The 26,187-nt window shown below is 44.9% G+C and overlaps 1 protein-coding gene across 3 annotated transcripts in view; it reads left to right on the forward strand.

The window, feature by feature from the left end:
* pde4d (phosphodiesterase 4D, cAMP-specific) overlaps positions 1 to 26,187 on the forward strand; it is a 1,053,459-nt gene that overhangs the window by 290,269 nt on the left and 737,003 nt on the right. Inside the window, exon 1 of one of the 3 annotated variants that reach the window (XM_078549370.1) lies at positions 22,373 to 24,435. The exons of the other annotated variants lie outside the window; for them this stretch is intronic. Coding sequence (XP_078405496.1) covers positions 24,383 to 24,435 — 53 coding nt within the window. The 5' untranslated portion in view covers positions 22,373 to 24,382. Of the gene's footprint in view, positions 1 to 22,372; positions 24,436 to 26,187 lie in introns of those variants that run through there. 3 annotated transcript variants of the gene reach the window in all.

The following is a 26,187-nucleotide window of genomic DNA, read 5'->3' on the forward strand; positions in this document are numbered from 1 at the left end:
AACAGCCGAAGGAGCCCACGAACCAAGACCTCAACTCAAGCCCTGAAGCCACCTCAGAAGAGGAATCTGCTGAAATCCTCATTGAAGACCCATCACAGCACTTACCCACACTCTACACCAGTGCAGGGACATACACCTCAGTGGCACTAAGCTTTAGAGTAGCCTTGGAGTCATAGTCTGGTGAGCACACCTCATTCTCTGATCCACAGCAGGTGGAGGCAGGGACTTCCCAGGTTTCCGCTACTTGGAGGATTGCTGGAGACCAAAAGTCTACTGAGTCCGAGTCAGAACATCAGGAAGGGATGTCCGCTGCACTCCTCAGATTGCAAGGCATGATGGAGGAGTCCATCTGCCTTCAGTTTAAGGTGATAGCGCCGGCATGCCAATGCATCAAGGTCAACACTGATAGGATGGCAGCTGCTGTGGACGCCTTGGTCCAGGGCATCAGTCCTGCACTGCTGCGCAGGCTGAACTCCATCGCTGATGCCATAGCTGGCCTGCAATAATGTCAATGCGAGAGGGGCGCTGGGCAGCTTGATCTCACTCCAGCTACTCCTTCTTCTCAAGGAGTCTGCCTGGGGCCCTTGTGCACCAACAGGGAGGAGGATCAGCAGCTGTCCCCCCCACCCAGGCCATCTACTCAGGTGACTCCAGGAGTGTCCGGCCCATCTGCATCACATCTTCCTTTGGCCCCAGCAGACCCAGCTCCACAGGCCGAGTAGGGTGCCACAGCCACACAGTTGCACCCTGAAAGCAGTCTGGGGCCCTCCAGGTCTCGGCCCTCTAGAGGATGCCCATCAGGGTCATCACAGACTCGGCATAGCAGTCAGCAGGCTCCTTCCACCTCTGCTGTGGATGTCCAGGGGGCACCAAGACGTAGTGGCAGGGTTAGGAAGATTAGGAAGATGTAATTGCACAGCCCGAGCATAATGTTAATCACTTGCTCGTAATGTTCACTTTGTTAATAAACTCCCAAGAATTTCTCCCTGCCTATGGCTCCTTGTTCTGATGAGCAGTGTTCATATCACTCAAATGTGAAACCTTGGTCCCTGCACAAGGTAAAGGCAGGTGTCTCAGTCCAGGGCCTTTTCCCTGTGCTTTGTGCAACCTTTCCAGCACACTGAAGCTGTACCTTCACTGTCCCTGGTCACATCAGTTAAGCCCACACCTCAATATGGCCTGGGCCGGTGGCACAGAGTTCCGTCATTCTCTCTGTCAGAGTTCCGTCATTCTCTCTGTGCGCTCTCAGGGCGTAGCAGTTGACGACATTGCATGACACCCCCTGTGGACCCTATTGCAGGGTCCCACCAGAGCGGTACAGGCACCGGAAACTCGTTTTCAACATTCTGATGGTTTGCTCCACCAAAGTGCGAGTTACAGCATGAGCCTCGTTGTACCTTCGCTCTGTTGCAGTCTGAGATAGTCGAAAATGTGTCATCAGCCATGTCCTCTGAAGGTTGCCCTTGTGTCCAAGAAGCCATGCCTGCAGCCTCTGTGGACACTGGAAGACGTCAGGGAAATGAGACCTACTGAGAATGTAGGAGTCACGGACACTCCCTGGGTACCATGCGCAGACCTGCAGGATGCATTTGTGGTGGTTGCACACCAGCTGCATATTCAGCGAGTGGAAGCCCTCACAGTTGACGTAGTTGACTGCTTGCTACCATGGAGATCTGAGCGCCATGTGACTGCAGTCGATGGCACCCTGCACCTGTGGAAAACCTGAGATCTGCGTAAATCCCAGCGCTCTTGCTTCCTTGATTTCCTGGTCCTGGTCAAAATGTACAAAGTTCTGTGCCTTCGCAAAGATGGCGCTCGTGACCTTGTGGCCGCATTTGTGTGTGGAGGCTTGCAATATCCCACAGAGGTTACCTGTGGAGCCCTGAAAGGGGCCACTGGCGTAAAAATTGAGCGCTGCGGTCACTTTCATGGCCATTGGCAGTGGATGCCCTCCGTGTCCCCGTGGCACCAAATCCTGGAGCAGATGGCAGATGTGGCTGACCAGTTCCCTGAGCATGTGCAGTCTTCGGCGACACTGGTTCTCGGTCATATGCAGGATTGATAAGCGCCACCTATAAACCCTGGGTCGAGCTCGGCGCTAACCAGCAATGGCTTGCTGTGGCTCTTCAGTGACGTACATGGGATCCCCAGCCATCCCTTCTTCCTGAGAGTGCTGCTCCTCCGTCTGCCCAGCCGGGTGCCTCCGTCACTCTCTTCTCCTCCCTCTCTGCTCTCTGTAAGCCATAGGCATACATCTAGGTCATCAACCTCCAAGCTCCTGATGTATTCCTTGTGCAGAATGAAAGAGAGAGAGACGCGTGGGTTTGCTTGGGTGTACTAAGAACCTCTCTTGGTTAAGTCTGAAAGCCCCTTAATGCATCCCATAGAGTGCTGGCCACCACTCAGATGGCCAGAGGCTAGTGCACTGCATGGCTGCCCAAAACTCCACCCACCACTGCCCCACTCCACTTGACCAATTGAATACAGCTTTGCCCATTGGACTGCATGCTGCGCTCTCAGCTCAGGCGCAGGCATTCTCCTAACCCGCACTGCTAGGCTGCACTGTTAGCTTGAACCATGGGGTAGACTGGTCCAAACCTGAATGATGATATTGCAAGGAGCTGTGAGTGCTTACACCAGTGACTGCTCAATGGTCAGTTTTTGCAAGGAGATTGCACAATGTGCTCAGTCACCCAACTGTTCTGCAGTCCACTTAAATGCTCATTAGTTTGCAGTCTGTGCCCGAGGGGTGAAAAGCTCTGGAGCATTTGGTTGCATTTTCAGGCCTCTGCGCTGCTTAAGTGGGCAGATAAGCTAGAGGCCCAACTCCAAGCATGTCAATGTGGCTGTGCCTGAATTGTCTCAGCTGTGGAGGAATGGTCACTTTATCACTTTATACAATGTTTCCCCAATTAATGGTCAATTTTCTTGCCCCTCCCCAACCCCCGCACATGCACTACCATCAACTGCAATCCACCCCTGGCCCCCCTGAACTCAACTCAACCTCAGTACAGCCCTTGCCCGCCCCCTCCAACTGGCCTCAGCCAGAGTGCACCCATTGCCCCAGCCGGGAAAATGCGACTTGCCTGTGCCCTCCGCTGAATGTGTGGCGCATCAACGTTGAGGTCCAACAGACGACCCTCGCGCACACAGTGCAACATCACTGTGCACTCACCTCCGAGTTTTCCTCCAGCTCACTAGGTGCACGCCCTATAAATGCTGTTGTGAAACATGATGTACAATCACGCCGATGTTCTCAAATGATCCAGCGTGGTGGGATGATTCCGGCGATCTGGGCCTATAATTATATGCAGCTGTGTTACAATGAAGTTCCCAACGTGCAGCAGTGGGAAACATGGCCTGCCATTGACTGGCGAAGCAGGCAATTGCAAACTGGTTTCATGATGTCGTGAAACCGATTTTTGGCCTTAATGCTCACACCCACCAATTCCAGCGGGCACGGAAAATTCCGCCCATCATTGAAACAAAAATATGTGGTGTGTAACTGCTGTCTTCAATAATTGAATGTCTTAATAGGATTACCAACTCTGGACATATTCTGAGAGATGTCATCTCATGACCTCTGACTTTCAACTGCCCCTCCTCAGACTCCTGCCATTGGCTACCCAACATGTCAATCATCTTGGAGACAAAGGCTTTTCAATATGTCCCAGTTTTGACTTTTGAAAATTTGACCCCCCTTCCCTAAACAGAATTTAAGGACAGGATTTTCCAACCCCGTTGTGGCGGGCTTCCCCACAGCGGATGCAGCGAGCCATTCAAATTTCCATTGACTTCAGTGACCAGAAGATCCCATCAGTGGGAGGGGATGGAAAATCCTGCCCAGTGGACATCACACTGACAGAATCATAACAGCAATGTGAGTGCACCTACAACACATGGACTGCAGCGCTTCAAGAAGGCACCTCATCACCACCTTCTCAAGGGCAATTAGGGATGGGCAATAAATGCTGGCCTAGCCAACGATGCTCATGTCCTGTGAATAAATTTTAAAAAAAGAAAACTAATATACTTAAAAAGCTGACAATGCAAGTTAACATTGCATATGAGGGTGAGGTTAAGTTTAGGTTGCAGAGGATGGTTAAAAATATTCTCCAAAGAGTAAAGGCTTATGGGAGAATGGATCGAAAGCAAAATGAGGTATGAATATGGGAGAAATTGGGGATGTAATATTGATAGAATCAGGGTCAATCATTATGATGGTCAAAAACCAAAAACAATAGAATCTGATTTCTTAATAACCTGAAGTACAGTGATGTGATCCTGGAAAGGGCTTACACTGAGGTGAAATTCATGTATTCTATACTTTCCACTTTCTCACATTCCACCCTTTCTGCACTGCACTTTTAATTCATAATCTCCAAGATAATCATCATTTCATGCATACTCCCAATATAAAATAGCTAACCACAATATTGGAGGAGAGGGCCAACATCCAAAGTCAGGGCAGATCACAGATACTGACCAAGAGAATGCTACTGCAGAAACACCAGTGCAGCTAGGAAAACCGACCTAATGCCGAAGTTTCTCAAATAACATCAATATCCACTTTTTGGTGTTACCAATCTGCACTATCAGAAAGAAACTGGCAAAGTTGAAATACAGTGCCATAGTTCATTAAATTACTTTGTCCTTTGTGAGTGACACTATTGTATTTTGCCACAGTGTTTCTCCTTAGTGCTGGAGCGCGGTGAATGACTTCTAACCCCTAAACTCTGACTCTACTAAAGTGTTTCCACTGTGGAAGTAAATGTCTGGCTGTCAGCAGGCTTTCAATGGGAGTAACTTGTAATTCAGGTATTTTTGTGTCTGCTTGTGCTGGCATCTGAGATGGCCATGTAACTGTGGATGGCTGATCACACACACTTTTTGACACCACTATTGCTTATTGAAACTTCTTTATTCAAGATTGGTGAGAATGTGGAACTCATTACCACATTGGGTGGGAGGAGGTTCATCAGGAGCAGGAACACCAGTGTCGACTAGTTGAACTGGATGGCCTGTTCCTATGCTGCAAAATTCTATAGAATTTTCTGAAATTATACTGAATTAGGTTTTGACTTGAGAAAAGCAGGTTCTCCTTGCCTTCTCCAACAATGTTACTGCTGTTGGCACTTGCTCAACATTTCCCATGATCTGAAGGGGAGCATACTAAAGGGAAAAAAATTAGGCTATAAAGTTTTGGCTCTTGGCTCTCACCATCCCTTAACATGGTGAAGCTGGACAAGAGATTGGAGCTGAAGGCATCTGCAGAGCATTCTTCAGAGATACTCCTAGTGGGGTTACTACTTGCGCGACCAAGAGTTTTGCTGCAGATGCCTCTAGAGTTGTTACAAACTCCATAGACTACAGTTCAGAGAAGTCTTCCTAAATGTAGCTAGAGGAGTCTTTCTCACTCATAGCCAAACCTCAAGTGAGTCCTGTAGACATCTTGCACAGGCAGTAATCTCACATGTCCTATGGAATTCAAATCCCTACAGACTGCAGTTGAGGGAGAGACTAAGCTTGTGCTCTGGCCTCGAGAATCCTGCTCATCCTCTGTCATTACTACTTGACTCACCTACTTCCTCCAACTCATTATTTTCATGTGTGCACTGCTTACAATTGCAATAGTTTGTGAGGATTGCACCTGGTATTTGACATCACTGACACTCCCAGCCATATAAAAAATGAAGAGTAATATATGCCTGGTGCTGACCGGAAGAGACATCTTAATTACGGTGTATTTGTGTAATGGTTTTCTAGTTGCGTATATGTTCGTATTTGAGTCAGTAAATAGTGGGAGGAAATAACAATAATAAGCAAGATGATACCATTTCTGAGCTTCTGGGAGGGTTCTGGAAACATTTGCTCTTATTCTCTTTATATTTTCAAAGCAATGATATTCAGCATGTCCTTTTGAAAGGAAGTCAAGGGCTTAAAATTTCTGACTGTTCCTCCAATTATGGTCTAAGGTCCTCTGTTATGTGTCATCTTGGTCCGCAGGTAGAGAAGTAGTCTTGAGATTTTACAAATCTAGAAAACAAATATTGTTATGCTCACACTGTATGGACTCATAGATTTATTTGAAACAAACATTTTATCGGAAAAACAATGGAGAATAGATATCTGCTTTTGAAGCAAACTTGAATTGAGAGGTCAGGTGACCTTTTCCTTTTCTGTCAATATACATATTGGAAGATAGCCAGCATGCCTGGACAGAATATTAACATGCAGATGACCTTTCATGACATTTCAATGAGAAGGCGTTAAAATGAAACAACTCTTTCCCGTTGCTTATAGCTGCCATTATCCAAATAGTTACAGAAACTCATTCACAATGGAATTGCAGACTTTTTGACTTCAGAGTGGAATTCCGAAGAATGAGTGTAAAAAGAATCCCATTCTATCGCAAGAATATGCAAATGGGTGAAGCCCAAACACCATTGTATGTCATTGTCAAGGATTCAGAGACCATTTGCGAAAACAATGTAAAAGAAAGGATTTCACCTGACAGAAATCAGGCTGCTGATAAAAGACATTTAATAAGTGAATTAATTTGTGAGTAACAGGGCAAAAGAAAGAAGAAGAATTCCAAACCAGCAAAGGAACAGGACCCTGCCTAAAATCCATTGGGAAGCAGAGATTTTGGGCTAGCTTTACTTACCTATTTAAGGAACCAAACCAGGTTTTCGCTGCAGGGGTTCGACTACACTTCGACTGGCGTGAAGCCAGAGAAACCTATTATTTCAAGCAGTAAGCCACTGTGAACCTATCTTCCTAAGCCACCGACTTCTATTTCTTCAGTGGACAAAAAAGGGATTCACAGGCCTGCAATGTTTCAAGACCTCACCTCGAAGGAAGCAAATGTGAAAGTGAATTTTTGGATTTTTAAGACCTAAATGCATGCTCTCTCTTTTTTTCGTAATAATCCTTTCTTTAGTGTGTGAGTATGTATGTCTGCATGACTGTTGCGCACTGTTGCATATAAATTTCAGGTGTTGAGTAATAAACTAAACATTTATTGTTTTGTTTTAAACTTATGAGAAAACCTGTCACTTGTCTCTTCTTGAGAGCTACAGCAGTCAGGTCTGTCTTTGGTAAGGGGAGAGCTGTAAAAAAGGGGAAACCATCCTACCATTTTTCTCCCGTCTGTAACAATACACTGGGACACAACTGACAGCATGCAGCCTCTTTGGGTTAGTAAATTGACATGCACCATTCCACTAGGTTGTGTTGGAAGGGTTTTCTATATGAAGCTTCCTTTAAAATTTAGTATGATAACAGTGTTGTAAGATCGAGTCGCTATTATGCCCTGCCACAATATAGGTATGTATGATAAGCTTTCAAAAGGTTGTAATCTTGTAGTAATTCTTTGGATGGAAAAGCAATAGAAGAATTAAGAGAATATGGGGAAACAATTTGTGGCATACATATTTAGAGCAACTACTTGGTACAGGAAACTGCTGTGTAATCTTATTTGGGAAGATGACCTGATGGTAGGAACCTTGCTTCACATTTGGAGCCAGATCCTCTGGGTTTGGAGACTATGGCCAGGATTTTACGGCCCTTCCCGCCTGCTGGGATATTATGATCCCCCCAAACTGAATAGAGATTTAAATGGCTTGCCGCATCTGCCAGGGGAGACACACTGTGGCGGGGCCATAAAATCTTGACCAAAATTTACCCACTGGAAAAATTATCCCCCCATTGGGGGGAAGTGCAGAAGCGGGCGCGGGCAGGCGCACTTCTGATCGGCGCCTCTGATCAGGGGTGCGCCGCCATTTTACGTGGGCGGGCCAATTAAGGCTGCCCGGTAGTGCTATGCTAAGTGCTGCCTCAGGGAGATCAGCTCCAAATTTAAAAATGTTAAACAAATGAAAGCAAGATTTCCCTGACATGTCCCCTCATGTGACACTGTCACATGAGTTGGGACATGTCCATCACTTTTACTGAAACCTTTATTGAATATTTAAAAACCCTCATGAAACCTCATCCCGCCCGTGAATAAGGTTTTATGCTTTTTCTTAAATCCGCCAGGGCTCCCAGCCTGCCTGCCAACCCTAAGGTTGGACGGGCAGGTCCATTAATGATGTTAATGACTTTTTAAATGGCCTCAATAGGCCGTTGACAGGTCGGCGGGCACGCAGCCAATTGCGACCTGAAAATGGAAATGATGCAGGGTGACGTCGGGAGTTCCACCTGACATCATCCCGTGTCATTTTACATGTTGGCGAGCGGACCCCGCGCCTGCTCACCGACTGGAAGATCCTCCCCAGTAAGCTGAAGCACAAATTGGGTAGATAACTTATGCTGTGTAGGAATTATCCAGCTCAAACCCATTTATTCTGCTGCAGATGACAAAGCTAACATTCAAATGGCTGCTGCAATCCTTCAGATTATTGTCAGCTGCAAAGCTCATGCAAATTTGTCAGTTATGGCTCAGTTGGCACTACTCATGCCTATGTTAAAAGTCACTTATCAATCAGACCTTCCTGATGAAAGATCATATGCCTGAAACATTGGGCTGGATTTTACGGGGGTGGTGGGGAGGAGGGGTGTGGGTGTGGCCTACTGTTTGCCCCAATGCCCCAACTCTAAGATTGGTCGGAAATCGACCGATGAAAGAAAATTCCACGCTGCGGGTGGCAACAACAAGGTAAGTGTGGGAATTCCGCCCCTCATTGGGAGGAAGTCCTGCCCTCGGGAGCTACTGGCCAATCTGATTGGCCAGCAGCTCTTGCAGCCCTGGCAGTGCCAGTGCAGAGTAGCGGGTGCTGTCGGGACTTCAGGCAGGTCCAGGATGAGGGCTCAATGGATCCCGGACTCAGGTACGCCAGGGGCGTTGGCCAGGGAGGGAGCGGGCAACTTAGGGAGCGGGGCGGATGGGAGTAGGGGTGTAGGTTTTGCAGTGCAGGCGGGGAGGAAGGAAGGTGATAATACCTTTGGGGGGGTGCCCCGATGCGCAAAGCCAACCCCTGAAGATAGTACCCCCCCCCCTTCCCGATTTTGTCAATTTTTTTTGAAAGAACAGGCTGCCCAATCCCGCCTGCCTGCCCATGCCAAGCATGTTATGGCGTGGGCAGCGTAATATTGGGGTCAGTTGTCTTTTAAACAAGCTCAATTGACCTTTATTTATTTACATTTGGTCCCATAATACGGGTGAGTGTTTACATACACCACCCGTATTATGGGAGACAACTCAGGAGTGGGCGAGTAGGTGGCGGGCTAGCTATCCCACCCCCACCCCACCCCCACCGAAACAATGCTTGGGAGGGGACCATAAAATCCAGTCCATTAACTCTGTTTTTCTCTCTCCACACTGGCAGACTTGAGTATTTCCAGCATTTTCTGTTTTTATTTGTTACCAGAATGCTTGCTAACCTGTTGCTTGGCTTTGACTGTCTTAGGTGAGCCAGCCTAAAGAGCTAACTGTACGAAAGTGAGGGGTTGAGAATTGTCTGCCATGCACATGACATTAGTTTGTCAATGCTCATATTGTCATAAAATGCCCAATTAAATTTGATGTCCTGTGGCTAAAAGAGGAAAAGTGGGTCCCCTATATGAGTTATACTCAAGCATAAAACACTTTATGACATGCAGTAATCAGTTCATTGCCCTACTGCTGTTCAAAAATTTGGATTCCACAATCTTATCATTATAATAATTCAGTTCAGTTATTTGTTTGGAAAAGCAGCTTTAGTTCTTAATAAAGCAGCACTCCACATTTTAATGAAACAATGAGGAACTACATGATGTATTCACAGTGTAATTGTTAAAGGTAATTAAAAATTCAAATCACTATTTGTTTTGAAACAATTAAAAATCTGAAATGTTATATGACTCATCTGAGGTTGGCAGCGTGCGTTAGAAAAATATTCTCCCCCATTCTCAATTTTAAGTATGTCTACTACTTTTTCACATAACAAATGGTTCAGGCCTGGAATGCTCTGCCTGAAATGTGGTGGAGGCAGGTTCAATCAAGGCATTCAAGAGGGCATTAGATGATTATTTGAATAGAAACAATGTATAGGGATATGGGGAAAAGGCAGGGCAATGGCACTAGGTCGTAATGCTCATTTGGAGAGCCCGTGCAGCCACAATGGGTCGAATGGCCTCCAACTGTGCCATTAAGGCTATGGGCCAAGTGTTGGTAAAAGGGATTAGGTCAGTAGGTCAGGTGTTTCTCACGTGTCAGTGCAGACTCGATGGGCTTAAGGGCCTCTTCTGCACTGTGTGATTCTGTGATTCTGTAAGATCCTGTGACACAATTGGTATGATTACAGCAACCACATTGTTTCATTTTTGGCTTCACAACCTTTGGGCTACACTTTATTAGTTTTTCATGGCTCTTCGGACAATGGTTATTTCAAAGAATGTACACTATTTTTGGACTGAAGGTGCAAATGGGCTGTAACAAGAACAGTTGCAATGGAAAAAATAAGCTATTGGGAATTTCAGTGTATATACAGTGCATTCACTCAGGGAGTTTGGGTTGGAGAATTGAGGCTAAAGACTTGTTCCCTATTCCAAAACATACTCCCTTCAAGTGAGGTACATCAGTGGAAACACTGAATCATTGAATGAATAAAGAGCATGGATCTGAAAACGCTCCTGTGGTTCAGATATCAGCATTAAATTTAAGTCTTACTACGATCCCGTGGAGACTGATGACTTTTAAAAAGAAATTTGAACTTCCAGTTAGTAGCTGAAAGAATGACATGTCAAGATTTCACACTTTAAGATGTTCACTGTAACAAATGACCAAAAAACCATTAACTAAACAGTATCTTTGTAAGCAACTTATACTTTAAGCCACAGAATGGATTACCTCCCTTCTTATTCTTAGCCCAATCAAAAAAAAACACACTCCACAGGTATACTTTACACTGTCCATTATGTAGACTTTCAATTTTCCCAGTATCAATCCAAAGTGATTCTGAACTCTTAAGGGTTTATTCCTGTTCTTTTTTTTATGCCTGGTAACTTGTGATCTTAGAACTGTCTTTCACAGTGAGGTTTTCTTTTCCTAGAGACTCTCCCTCTAGCCCAAGCAAGGTGGCTCTTCCAGCCTTGTTTTAACTCCCCAACAGTTTGATCTTTTCAATCCAAGCACAAGTTTCCACCTGCATTCCTGCGCAACAAACCATAGAGACATTTTTGGCTTCCAGCTGCTATCTTTGGATCAAGGCAGGCACTAAAAACTATCTGTGATATTTAGTGATACTCTAGGAAAGCCTGTAACTTGATCTTTATAATGGCTTCCTCTGCATCCTTCCCAATGGCAACATGAATCAACTGGGGCTTGTATCTAGGTAGAAATGCTAATCATCTGTCCTTGAGAGCCCAACTGTCTTTCATCTTGGAACTAAATGGACAGTTTAAAGACTAATTGATTGCAACCCAACATTCACAAAACTTTTCTGGGGCTCACACTGTTAAGACGCAGTCTCTTGCCATTGTCTCCAGGTGTCTCACACCCTTTACCCAGTTAAACAATCGAAGCCTTCCTTTGATCTCTAATACTCAAATCACCCAGGCTTACTATCAGGCAGACTTCAGAGCAGGTCACATGACCCCTTTCATTTTACCCCAAGTTTAAAGACACAGGCGGAATCATCCCAGATTTGCACTAAGTGAGGTTGCGGGCAGGTAAAACGACGTATTACACACCGGCCGCAATGGCGGCTTTTCATGGTGTACCATCCCAAACCCGCCGCACTAATTATGCATTCGCGGGAAACGCCGTTTCCATGGTGGGTGGGCTGTCATTCGCTAGCCACGTCACCATCTTTCCGCTTCATCATGCCGATCGCTATATTTAAAGTGCAGCTGTGTGCACACCTGTCAGTGCATCCAGCCCACAACTGCTGAAAGAAGACATGGCCCTGAAAGACAGAAAGACTGAAGCCCCCAGAATCAATGACGCGTCACTCATTTGGACGCAGTGGAGGTGCACCGTGATGTCCTCTACCTGCAGGATGGGCAGCAACTTCACTAAACTGGCTTGGGAGGCAGTGGCAGCGGTGGTCAGGGCCAATGGCCTGCAAAAGAGGACAGCCACCAAGTGCTGCAAGAGGATGAATGATCTCCTCTGTTCCACCAGGATAAGCCACTCTTCTCATTACTCTCAAATCACACACTCACAAACCTATCACACATCTACAGGGTCCTCACTCGCTGCCAGTTCAAGGGGCACCACCATTTACTCTCTCATACACACCGTCATTGTCCTCATCCCGTCCATGGGACCACTCACCACCCACACATTCCAGGCATACTTATCATCTGGCCTGGCAGGCACCCTGCTTATACTCTCTCCCTCTCTATTCATTCAGGACAAGCTGGCACACAACAACAGGGAGAGGTTGCTTACTGGTAGAGGAATGCCTGAATTCAAGGTCCTCATGGACTTTGAAAACAGAGCCATCCAGCTTGCCGATGAGGATCTGGACCATTCCTGTGCTGATGGTGAGGTCATCGGTGCTCTACCAAGTGAGGATCCAGCAGTGCAACATCCATCAGGCAACCATGCTGTGAGTGATGGGTCCTGTTTCACAGGCCACTGCCATGCACTAATAATCTCTCCTTGCTTTCGCAGGCACATCTGGGAAACAGCCGACGGAGCCCCTGACCCATGACTGCCAAGAGAGTCCATGACAAACGCTTCCAATCAAGCCCCGAAGAAACCTCTGAAGAGGAATCTGAAGGCACCGTCCTTGAAGTCCCTTCACAGCGCTCACCCACACTCACCACCAGTGCAGAGATACACACCTTGGTGTGACTTAACTTTAAAGTAGCCTCGGGATCACAATCTGGGAAGCACATCACACTTTCTGATCCACAGCAGGTGGCGGGCGGCAGGGACTTACTTCCCAGTTTTATGGCACTCGGAGGGCTGCTGGAGGCCAGAAATTGGGTGAGTCCGTGTCAGATAGCGAGCCTCTGGAATCGTTCATGTCTCAGTTGCTGGAGCTGCAAAGGCAAGCTTGGGAAAATCAGGAAGGGATGTCCGCTGCACTCCTCAGATTGCAGAGCACGATGGAGGAATCCGTCCACCTTCAGGCTGAGGTGATAGCGCCAGCATGCCAATGCACCGAGGTCAATACTGGTAGGATGGCAGCTGCCATGGAGATCTTGGTCCAGGATGTCGCTCGTGCACTGCTGCATGGGCTGAACTCCATCGCTGACGTCATAGTTGGCCTCCAACAATGCATACATGAGAGGGGTGTTGGGCAGCTCGATCTCACTTCAGCTTCCCGCTCTTCTCAAGAAGTCAGTCAGGGGCCATTGTGCACCCATAGGGAGGAGGGGCAGCAGGTGCACACCCCGGGGCCATCCTCCCAGGTGACTCTGGGAGTGTCCAGCCCATCAGAATCCCCACTTCTTGTGGCCCCAACAGCTCCAGATACACAGATCAAGGAGGGTGCCACTGCCATACGGCAGGACCCCGAAAGCAGGCCGGGCCCCTCCAGGTCTCAACCTTCCAGAGGACGCCCATCGAGCTTATCACAGACAAGGCATGGCAGTCAGCAGACTGCCTCCACCTCTGCTGTGAATGTCCGGGGAGTACCAAACTTAGTGGCAGGCTTAGAAAGGTTAAGAAGATGTAGTTAGGTGGCCTGGGCATAGGTGTTAATCATTTGTACATAATGTTCACTACTGTCAATTAACTCCCATGAATGTCTCCCTGCCTATGGCTCCTTGTTCTGATCAGCAGTGTTCATGTCGCTCAGAGGTGAAACCCTTTCTGTACAAGATAAAGGCAGGTGTCTCAGTCCAGGGCCTCTCCCCTGTGCTTTGTGCAGCCTTCAGACCACAGTGATGGTCCAGCCTCACACTCCCTGGACACATTACTGATGCCTGTACCGTGATGGTGCTTGTCATTGCTGCCAGAATGTAATGGGCAAGCATCACAGAGTTCTCTCATTCTGTCTGTGTGCTCTCAGCATCTTTAAGGTGGGACTGGCCCCCACCTCTTCAGCATCTGTGAACAGTGATGCTGTGCTCCTAAAGGAGTCAGGTGCTGAAGGTGGACAAAAGATCAGGTGCTTTCAAAGTTTGTTGGCTGTGTCTTTATGATATGACCCTGATCACAGAGTGCAAGTGATCTGCCTTCGACCAGACAGGCGTCCGGCATTCTCAGGGGCTATGTGAAGATCTGTGGAGTGTCCACCATGTCACCATGTCATCATCATCCTCCTGCAATCGAGCGACTATTGGGGCCTCCACTGAGTCTCCATAACAGGAGCATTATCACAGAGGGTATGTGCACCCCCATAAGGAAAGATGGTGACATCATGGTATTGTGGCATTGTCACTGAACTAGTATTCCAGAGACCCAGGGTTCGAATCCCACGACAGCAGATGGTGAAATTTGAATTCATTAAAAAAAATCTGGAATTAATGGCCATGAAACCATTGTCGATTGTCGTAAAAACCCATCTGGTTCACTAATGCACTTTAGGGAAGGAAATCTGCCCTCCTTCCTGATCTGGCCTACATGTGACTCCAGATCTACAGCAATGTGGTTGACTCTTAAATGCCCTCCGAACAAGCAATAAATGCAGGCCTAGGCAGCGACACCCACATCCCATGAACGAATAATAGAAAAAATATGCCAGACAGGAGTCAAACATTCATAGATGCAATGTGAAGATCTATGGTGTCTCCTCACTGCATGTCGTCATCATCCTCCACAAATCTAGCAGCTATGAGGGCCTCCCCAGAGCGCCTGCCTTGTCTGGCCAGTGCAAGGGCCCTTTCACCCTCATCACCGTCGACGTCCTCCTCATCGGAGGAGACGTGCAGCTCCTCCATCTCCTCCTCAGCCAGCTCCTCTCCCCTTTGCAGCGCCAGGTTATAAAGGCCGCAGCAGGCGACGACAATATGTGACACCCTCTGTGAATTATATTGCAGGAATCCACCAGACTGGTCCAGGCACCGGATCCTCTTATTCAGCATCCCAGTGGTTTGCTGCACCAAGTTGCGCATTGCAGCATGAGCCTCATTATACCTTCGCTCTGCTGCAGTCTGAGGCTGCAGCATGAGTATCATTAGCCACGGCCTCTGTGGGTAAACCTTGTCCCTGAGGAGACATCCCTGCAACCCTGGAAGACATCAGGGATCTGTGCCTGACTGAGACTGTAGGAGCCATACACACTCTCTGGAAGCCACGCGCACACCAGCTGCAGATTCAGTGAATGGAATCCCTTGCAGTTGATGTAATTCACCGCATGTTGCAATGGAGATCCGAGTGCCACGTGAGTGCAGTGGATGGCACCTTGCACCCATGAGATCTGGGCAAATCTGATCGCACTTGCATCCTGGCTCTCCTGGTCCTGGGAATGCACAAAGTTGTGTGCCTTCGCAAAGGTGGCATACATGACCTCATGGATGCGTTTGTGCGTTGAGACTTGTGATATCCCACAGAGGTCAGCTGTGGAGCCCTGAAAGGAGCTACTGGTGTAGAAATTGAGCGCCACTGTCACTTTCACAGCCACTGTCAATGGGTGCCCTCCATGTCCATGTGGCACCAAATCCTGCAGTAGCTGGCAGATGTGACCGACCAGTTCCCTAGACATGCGCAGTCTTTGATGATACTGGTTCTCGGTCATCTGCAGGAATGAGTTGCGGCATCTGCCCCGAATTCTCTTCATGGACCCATCCCCTAGGCTACCTTTACCAACTTGATTTGTCCAATCAATATGAAGATTAAAATCATCCACAATTATTGCAATATCTTTCTTGCAAGCCCACATTATTTCTTGGTTTTTTACTCTGTCCAGCTGTGTAGCAACTGTCAGGGCACTTATAACCCACTCCCACCAGTGACTTTTTTCCTTTGTTATTTCTTAACTCCACCCAAACTGATTCCACATCTAGTTCTTCTGAACTAAGATTGTTCTCATTTCTCAATGTTGTACTGATCTCATTCTTTATTAACAGAGCTATCCCATCTCCTTTTCCTTTCCTCCTCTCAATATAGAAGAGAATTCTATTCCTTTAGAAGAGAATTTCCAAGTTAGAAATAGGAATAATGAATACTTTTGCTAAATCTCTTTCTCTTCTTACTGGTTTGTTTTTCAAAATTCAGCTTTTTTGATATCTGTCTCTGTTTCATGTTACATATGTGACTACCCTAAATTATTTAAGCATTAAATTATAAAAATATTTAGATATTTATTTCTTTGGTAATTTTCTAACGCTTAAATAGGTGATTATTGTTGCGCAGAGGTAAATTATGTTTGTGCACAGTGACAGATTATTGTTTGTTGGCACTGTCTGAGGCAGACCTGCATCAGTGCTAACCAGCAGTGAGTCCTCTCAGAGACTGTTCTGTCATCTTTGAGTGAACAACATTAGGCCTCTGCATAGGTGAACTACAGAGTGACCTGCTAAAAATATCTTGTCTTGCCAATCATCGGGGTTTAAGAAAAGGACTGTTCACAGACCTTCACACAGCAAGTAATATTAAATCTTTCAGATAATTCTTCAAGTTTTCCTCACAATTACTGTGAATGATATTCACACTTAGGATAGATGAAAGTCTAAATACATTGCACATTTTTTTTGGTGTAGCAATTTACACATCTGAGCATTAAGTGAATAACATAGTATCTTTTCAGATTATTGCTTTTCTTTCAAGAGACTGTTTATTAATTCTGACAGCTGAGTGTATTGTAGCATTTGGCCTACTTGGTCACCATTTCATTTCCATTTTAGTTTCTTTTAATGCTGCTTGGTTGAAGTGGCTAGCATCTTGCTTGTGGTAACAGACTAGCATGCCAGAGGTCAGTAGAGCAAATCCCACCATAGCATAGGGGAGGTGGTGGCATAGTGGTATTGTCACTGGACTGGTATTCCAGAGACCCAAGGTAACGCTCTGGGGACCCAGGTTTAAATCCCACCAGATGGTGAAATTTGAATTCAATAAAAATCTGGAATTAAGCATTTGCTGATGATCATGTTGTAAAAACCCATCTTGTTCACAAATGCCCTTTAGGGAAGGAAACTTTCTGTCCTTACCTGCTCTGGCCTACATATAACTGCAGACCCACAGACTCTTAAAATGCCCTCTGAACAAGGGCAAAAAGGGATGGGCAATAAATGCTGGCCTAGCCAGCGATGACCACATCCCATGAGCAAATAGAAACAGTTGAGGAATTAAATGCAATATATCTGTTAATTTCTAAAAGTCCAATTAACTAGTGTTTTTTTTATTCATTCGTGACTTCGCTGGCTGGGCCACCATTTATTGCCCATCCCCAGTTACCCTTGAGAAGGTGGTGGTGAGCTGCCTTCTAGAACCGCTGCACTTCATGTGGTGTAGGTACACCCACAGTGCTGTTAAGAAGGGAGTTCCAGGATTTTGACCCAGCGACAGTGAAGGAACGGCGATATTTTTCCAAATCAGGATGGTGAGTGACTTGGAGGGGAACCTCTAGGTGGTGGTGTTCTTAATTATCTGCTGCCTTTGTCCTTCTAGATGGTAGTGGTCGTGGGTTTGGAAGGTGCTGCCTAATGAACCTTGGTGAATTCCTGCAATGCATCTTGTAGATGGTCCACACTGATGCTTCTGTGCGTTGGGGAGTTGGAAGGAGTGAATGTTTGTGGATGTGATGCCAATCAAGTGGGCTGCTTTGTCCTGGGCTGTGTCCAGTTTCTTCAGTGTTGTGAGAGCTGTATTCATCCAGGCAAGTGGGGAGTAATCCATCACACTCCTGACTTGCGCCTTGTAGATGGTGGACAGGCATTGGGGAGTCAGGAGGTGAGTTACTCGTCACGTGAGTCCTAGCCTCTGACCTGCTCTTATTGCCATAGAATTTATATAGCTAGTCCAGTTCAGTTTCTGGTCAATGGTAACCCCCAGAATGTTGATAGTGGGGGATTCAGTGATGGTAATGCCATTGAACATCAAGGGGCGATGGTTGGATTCTCTCTTGTTGGATAAGGTCATTGCCTGACACTTGTGTGGTGCGAATGTTACTTGCCACTTGTCAGCCCAAGTCTGGATATTATCCAGGCCTTGCTGCATTTGGACATGGACTGCTTCAGTATTTGAGGAGTCGTGAATGGTGTTGAACATTGTGCAATCATCAGCGAACATCCCTACTTCTGACCTTATGATGGAAGGAAGGTTATTGATGAAGCAGCTGAAGGTGGTTGGGCCTAGGACACTACCCTGAGGAACTCCTGCAGTGATGTCCTGGAGCTGAGATGACTGACCTCCAACAACCACAACCATCTTCCTTTGGGCTAGGTATGACTCCAACTAGCAGAGAGTTTCCCCCCGATTCCCATTGACTCCAGTTTTGCTAGGGCTCCTTGATGCCACACTCGGTCAAAGGCTGCCTTGATGCCAAGGACAGTCACTCTCACCTCACGTCAGGAGTTCAGCCCTTTTGTCCATGTTTGAACCAAGGCTGTAATGAGGTCAGCAGCTGAGTGACCCTGGTGGAACCCAAACTGAGCATCAGTGAGCAGGTTATTGCTAAGCAAGTGCCACTTGATAGCACTGTTGATAACCCCTTCCATTACTTTGCTGATGATGAAGAGTAGACTGATGGGGCAATAATTGACCAGTTTGGATTTATCCTGCTGTTTGCGTATAGGACATACCTGGGCAATTTTGCACATAGTCAGATGGATGCCAGTGTTGTCGCTATACTGGAACAGCCTGGCAAAGGGTGCGGCAAGTTCTGGAGCACAAGTGTTCAGTACTATTGCCGGAATATTGTCTGGGCCCATAGCCTTTGCAGTATCTAGTGCCTTCAGCCGTTTCTTGATGTCACGTGGAGTGAATCAAATTGGCTGAAGACTGTCACCTGTGATGCTGGGGACCTCTGGAGGAGGCCGAGATGGATCATCCACTTGACACCTCTGGCTGAAGATCGTTGCGAATGCTTTAGCCTTGAGGACTAACAGGGCAACTCCCTCCCGACTGTATACCACTGTGCTGCCACCTCTTCTGGGTCTATCCTGCCGGTGGGACAGGACATATCCAGGGTTGGTGATGGTGGTGTCTGGGACATTATCTGTAAGGTATGATTCCATGAGGATGACTATGTCAGGCTATTGCTTGATTAGTCTGTGAGACAGCTCTCCAAATTTTGGCACTAGCTCTCAGATGTTAGTGAGAATGACTTTGCAGGGTTGGCAGGGCTGCAATTGCCGTTGTCTTTTTCGATGCCTAGGTCAATGCCAGGTGGTCCGTCTGTTTTCATTCCTTTTTTGTGATGGTTTGTTACAACTGAGTGTTTTGCTGGGCCATTTCAGAGGGCATTTAAGAGTCAACCCACATTGGGTCTGGAGACACATGCTGGCCAGACCAAGTAAGAGCAACAGATTTCCTTCCATAAAGGACATTATCGAAACCAGATGGGTTTTTACAACAATTGTTTCATGGTTATGATTAGACTTTTAATTCCAGATTTTTATTGAATTCAAATTCCACCATCTGCCATGGTGGCATTTGAACCCTGGTCCCCAGGACATTACCCTGGGTCTCTGGATTACTAGTCCAGCGACAATACCACTACACCACTGCATCTTGATTATACATGGCTGTAGTCCCACATTGCACAATTAACTCTTAATCCATTAGCAAACCTCTTAGGTGTGAACAGTCCCTACAATAAAGATCAGGTGGATCTCTTGCTGTCCGACTTTAAATAAAGTGATAACTTGCTGGGGGCAGCGTTAACAAGCAGAGAGTGAGACTTCCACCCTAAGCTCAGTAATAGGTGCTGCTGGGACTGCAAGGAGGCCCTGGGAAGAAGATCATGGCAACTGGACCCAGATATGTCCCATGTTTTTAGGATGGGGAGGGATCAGACACCCTGTGGCGGGGGGGTGCTTTTGGAGGCCAGACAGGGAGACACAAAGATGGGGCTACAACCTTAGGGAAGTTGCCTCTGTTGTGCACAAGGCACCCTCCGAAGGATATAGCTCTCTTTCCTTCCCACCTTTTCACCAACCAAGGTGAAGAAATGGTCTTCTCACTCTTGCCTACTTTCTACCGTCCAGTGCATTGGAGCTGGATTGAGGGCCTTAAGTGGGCAATAGTTGGCCACATAAGGGCCTCAATAGGCCTAAGGGCAGGAAGCCTAATGGGCACCTTACCCACACTTCCACATTATGGGGACTAGGTTGGGTGTGATGGGAGGCAGTGGGCTAGCCACCTGTCATATTTTATGCATCCCCCTCCGAAAACATGCCCATCATGGGGCAGGGCCCTAAAATGCAGCCCAAGAGGTGGCAGCATAGTAGTATACAGTCAGGAGGGAGTTGCCCGAAATCCTCAACATTAACTCCAGGCACCACTCATGGCATCACTCAAACATGGGCAAGAAAACCTCCATCTGGTTACCATCTCTGAATTGATGAATCTGTTTTTCTCCATGTTGAACACAATTTGGAAGAAACATTGAAAGCAGCAAAGGCACAGAATGTACTCTGTGTGGAGAACTTAAATGTCCATCATCAAGTGTGGTTCAGTAACAGCACTACTGATCAAGCTGGCTGAGTCCTGAAGAACTGGGCTGGGCAAGACTGGGCCTGTAGCAGATGGAGGAGAAACAACAAGAAAGAAGGACCTACTTGATCTCGTTCTCACCAATCGACCTGTTCCAGGTACATCTTTCCATCATGGTATGTAGGAGTAACTTGTCCGGTCTTCACACTGAGTATACCCTCAATCCTGTTGTGCGGCATTATCACCGTGCTAAATGAGGTAGATTCAGAACAGATCTAGCAACTGTAAACTGGACATGAAATGCTGTGGGCCATCAGCAGCAGCAGCAGGATTGTATTTCACCCCAGTTGTAAACTCATGGCCTGCCATATCTTTCACTCTATCATTGTTATCAATCCAGAGGACTAACCTTGGTTTAATGAGAAGTGTATAAGAATATGCCAGGAGCAGCACTGGGCATAGTTAACAATGAAGTCTAGTGAAAACTGCTGAAACTACAAAACAGGACTTCTTACATGCTAACCAGCAGATGCAGCATTCTATAGAGAGAGTTAAGCAATCCCACAACCAATGGATCAGATCGATTTTCTGCAATACTGCCATATGTCCAGTTGTGAATGCTGGTGGACAGTTAAAGAGCTAACCAGAGGAGGATGAGGCTCCACAAACATCTCCATTCTCAATTATGGAGGAGCCCAATGCATCAAGGCCTTTGCAACCATCTTTAGCCAAAAGTGCCAAGTTGATGATCCATCTTAGCCTCCTCCTAAGGTCCCCAGAATCACAGATGCCAGTATTCAACCAATTTGATTCATTCCACGAATATCAAGAAATAGCTTACTGCACTGGATAGCGAAAAAAACAATGGGCCCTGACAATAGCTGTAGTGCTATAGACTTGTACTTCAGAACTAGCTGCATCCCTAACCAAGCTGTTCCAGTGCAGCCAAAACAGCGGCATCAGTTCAGCAATGTGGAAATGTATACTCAGGAATGTCCTGCTCACAAAAGCAGGACAAATCAAATCTGGTCAATTATCACTCCATCAATCTACCCTCAATCTTCAGCAGAGAAGATGTCATTGACACTGCTATCAAGTCGTACTTATTCACCAATAACCTACTGAGCAATGTTTAGTTTGGGTTCTGCCTGGACCACTCAGCTCCAGACATTATTACAGCCTTGGTACAAACATGGACAAAGGAATTGAATGCCAGAGGTGAGGTGAGAGTGACTGCCCTTGACATAAAGGCAGCATTTCACCAAATGTAGCATCAAGGAGCTCTAGTAAAATTGAAGCCACTAGGTTTCAGGGGGAAAACTCCACTGGCTGGAATCATCCCGAGCACAAAGGAAGATGGTTGTGATGATTGGAGGCTATACGTCTCAGTCCCAGGACATCGCTGCAGGAGTTCCTCAAGGCAGTGTCTTAGACCCAACCATCTTCAGCTTCTTCATCAATGACCCTTCCTCCACCATGAGTTCAGAAGTGGGGATGTTCACTGATGATCAAACAGTGTTCGGTCCCATTTGAAGCTCCTCAAATAATGAAGTACCCCGTGCCCATGTGCAAGAAGACCTGGGAAACATTCAGGCTTCAGCTAATAAGTGGGATATAACATTTGCGCCACACAAGTGCAAGGCAGTGGCGACCTCCAACAAAAGTGAATCTAACCATCTTCCCTTGACATTCAGAGGAACTACTGTCACAAAACCCCCCCACCACCAACATCGTAGTGGTTACATTTGATCAGAACCTTAACTGGTTTAGCCACATAAATACTCAGGCTGCAAGAACAGGTCAGTAAATCCTGTGGAGAGTAACTCATCTCCTGACTCCCCAGATTCTGTCTGCCATCTATGAGGCACAAGTCAGGAGTGTGATGGAATACTCCTCGCTTGTCTGAATGAATGCAGCTCCAATAACACTCAAGAGGCTCAACACCATCCAGAACAAAGCAGCCTGCTTGATCGGCACCCCATCCACAACATAAGCAGTAGCTTTAGGCAGAGCAGGAATATGAATAATGCTGTAGCATTGCAGTGCCACTGAAGGGTTCCTCAGCAGTTTACCTCAACAGAAAATTCAATAAGTTGTTATGCTTTAAGGATTTTCTTTTTAATTGTATCATTTAAATTCTATAATCCTATTGCCACATAACCTATTAAACAATCACTCAAATATTATTTCAAAGTACATAAGTGTTGGTTGAATCATGATCACTTTTTAAGTGATCGACTTACAATTTAAAAATCTAAATTTTTCATTAAAAACAAAAAAAATTCTCATTTTAATTGCACATTTTTTTGTTCATTTGTGTTTTGAAGCTTATATCCTATAACTGTTTAGTTCATTGTTTACTACTTCCCACTTGTCCTAAAAAGGCATTAACTATGCTGTCAAGGGGTCCTTTAGGGTATTTTAGAGTGATCTGATTATTAATACCATTGGTGTGCATCAGATGGAAATGAAGAAACATAGAAATTGTTTTCTTCTACTGCAGATTGCACTATCCTTAATATACCCATTTAAAAGGACATTAGCTATAAACAAGCTTATGAATAAATTTGTTGAAGAGGGAACCTACCTAAAGGGGCCCCTTGACGACAGCACATCCCCTGTGCAGCAGCATTCTCACAAGATTGAAGCTGGTTCTGCAGCAGAGTAAAGTAACCGAGTCACTGAGAATGTGCTGAATCTTTCTGTGCTACATGTCAGACACTCGGGAGATGTCTGGACCCACATGCTACATTAGCATTGTCAGGACACTTTGCTGTTGAATGAGAGCCTTTCCTATTGTTCTGCCTTTAAAAAAATGCAAGGTTTGGAGACCGCAGACTTCAAGCAGATGATCCTATTTACAATGACAGAACAGTAATGACAACTGTTGGTGAACTGGATTGGGAAAAAAGGATCAAGGACGGTAGGGAAGAGGTTCTTAGATGACATTCAGATTTGGAGCATTCCTCTTCACCTTTCTTTGTATCACTACTGACATCCTTCTGTTCTTTGTTATTTACTTTTATGTCAAATTTACACAGGCTGCATGGAATAAGAAGATCAACAGCTTAGTTGTTTTGAAGCACAGGAGCGCACGTTGCTTTAGCAAAAAAGAAATTAGAAATATAATGCATTGTTAAAAAAAAACAAAATGAGAGAACAATCACAAAAACGCTTATGATGGCAGCAAAACATCACCCTGAGGCTTGGATCAGTAAGGGCTCAGTGCCTTGCTACAGATGTGGATGACTGAATCCATCCTCTTTTAACTATTAGTGCAAAGTTTATTTAGTAGCATTACAATATCGTGAATATCAGCATCATCAGCACTCACTAGGAATACTTAACGAAGAAGTATTTGGTTTCTGTCAATGTCAAAATGAATGTATGGTGCAAGAAAGCTGAAAGGTTTTCAGAAAGAATACGAAGAAAAAGAAAGTAAAACTATACACCTTCCTTTAATGATAATTAAGAGTCTTGATCTGCAGAGCTGCCTCTGTCCTCTTACATTGTAGGAATTTTACATAATGCTGGAAGATGGCGTATATTTTCTGTTGGAGTGCTTCTTTCTGCTTTTTTCTTTGCACTTGATCCTAAGTACTGTTTTAATTGTCCTCATTTACTAGAAACAGGAGTTTACCTAATTCATTCAAGTGTGAAACTTCAAAAATTGTCATAAACAGAACAATGGCAGCATTGATGTTTCAAACTGCAGTGTGGTTCTAAACTGTTTCTTTTTACTTGAACAATCCAATGACTGAAGATGTACAAAAATGATCCTACATATATTATGGTCAAGACTATTAGAGATGATCTATTAGATTGCTACCAGAAGTTGATTGTGTACTAAGGTGTCTGCACAACATCAATTTCAAGGATTTGATTAATCCCTGTAAGCGAAGATTCATGGAAATGATGCACGTGAATAATTTCCCCTTCAGGAGACATTCGTGGATATGGTAAGTTGTATCTGAAAAGTTCAGTTGCCAGAAGCACTGATAGAATTTGCTGAAAATGTGCTTGTTATTATTCAAATGCTGCATGTGTTTCCCATTTGAAGGATATGTGAAATTCTAGTATCTTAATAGTCATTAGTACAACTAAGAAGAGATACACTGAACTAACTGATACCATTCAGTAGTTGTGAGTTTCCACTCACAGCAGAGCACTCATGGATTTACCCTCAGTATTTTCTATAGGAATCTGAATGAAGCACAGATATTTGTGTGTCTAGTGACTACCATAAAAACACATTTATGTTAGTATAACTGCAAGACCATTTAATCTTAAACATATTTATGATTTTAATTATTCAGTTAAACTTCTTGCTGATTTTAATAAAAAAAATAAGATCAGCAAGAGATAAAAGGTTCTTCAGAACAGTTGTTTTGAAGCTTTGTGCCAGGCAGTTCAAGCTCATGAAAAATCCCTTCACTCCTTATATTTTGTACAGAATGAGTAAGATGCTTTGCAGAAATGTAAGATCATTTTAAAAATAGACTTTCCTATATCTTTTAATTACAACAATAGATCATTTCTTTACCTAAAGAAAATCAGAATGTAGCAAAGTAATGTATTGCTAGTAGTTTTAATATTTAATGGTCTTTATAATTCAGTAAATATTCATATGGGTCTACATATTTTTTCATTTAGTCTGTGCACTGTATAATCAGTAAATTAACTTGACTTGTTTGAAATGTGGAGTAATGCAAAATATGCATTCACTTAAGGCAGAGAGGGTAGTTCTCTCTGATGGTATGAGGAAACAGGAACTAGTCAGATCTTGACCTGAGTGGTTTAGAAACCAGTTTGTAACCCATGCATCACCTTTCATCAATGATCTCCTTGTTAAATTACTTGTTGATTTTCACCTACTCCATTTAAAATACAGTAACCACATTATGATTCCATATGTATTTTAGGCACATTAGAAGCCAGTAATGACATCTAACTAACTATATCTTGGAGGAGAAACAACATAGGGAAATAATCAAAAAGAATCTTGTCACCAGGCCTGCCTTTCCAAATTAAACTGATTTAAATAACAATTATAATTTTAAAATTCTTGTTTTCTTTTGTATTCCTGTTACTTTGTATATATTCTTGTGCTGGTGAGTTTGTTGAAGAGGGAGCTGAATTAAAATGTGTTTAAAATTGTTATCTGAATCTTTTACTAAAGTTGTTGCTTCAACTGTCGATTAACTTGGTTTGCTCATTTTTGAGCTCAGTGAGTCACTCCACCCAATTTCTTCGATAATGTCATCATCACCGACAATTTACGAGCAGTAAAATAATGATGTTAAAGTTAATCACATTTATTGTAACAGATTTTAAGGAGTTTAGTGATGCTTTCTCAATATGAAATCAGAACAAGAATAATATCCTTATATTGAGCTAACCTAGCTCATCTAGATTGTAAATCATCTGAAGTGCATTTATTTACCTGTGGTCACTGGGCACAGTAACATTACTCCATAGGAGAACATGGTGTCTGTCCTATTAGTGAATACCTTTTCTTTCAATGGATACTAAATTGACCAGATTACAGCCATGCTGACATGTAATTCTGACCTCTGGTCATTCAGCTCTTAATGATTTTATTCATGGATTATTTCAAAATAATCCTGTCTACCCTAATTACTTGAATAACGATTTTCCATTTTCCATCTCTGAGTGAAAAAAATCTTTGCAATTTTCATTCATAAACTTCA

This window comes from Cetorhinus maximus, chromosome 1 (genome assembly GCF_964194155.1).
Source record: "Cetorhinus maximus chromosome 1, sCetMax3.hap1.1, whole genome shotgun sequence".
NCBI classification, from domain to species: Eukaryota; Metazoa; Chordata; class Chondrichthyes; order Lamniformes; family Cetorhinidae; genus Cetorhinus; species Cetorhinus maximus.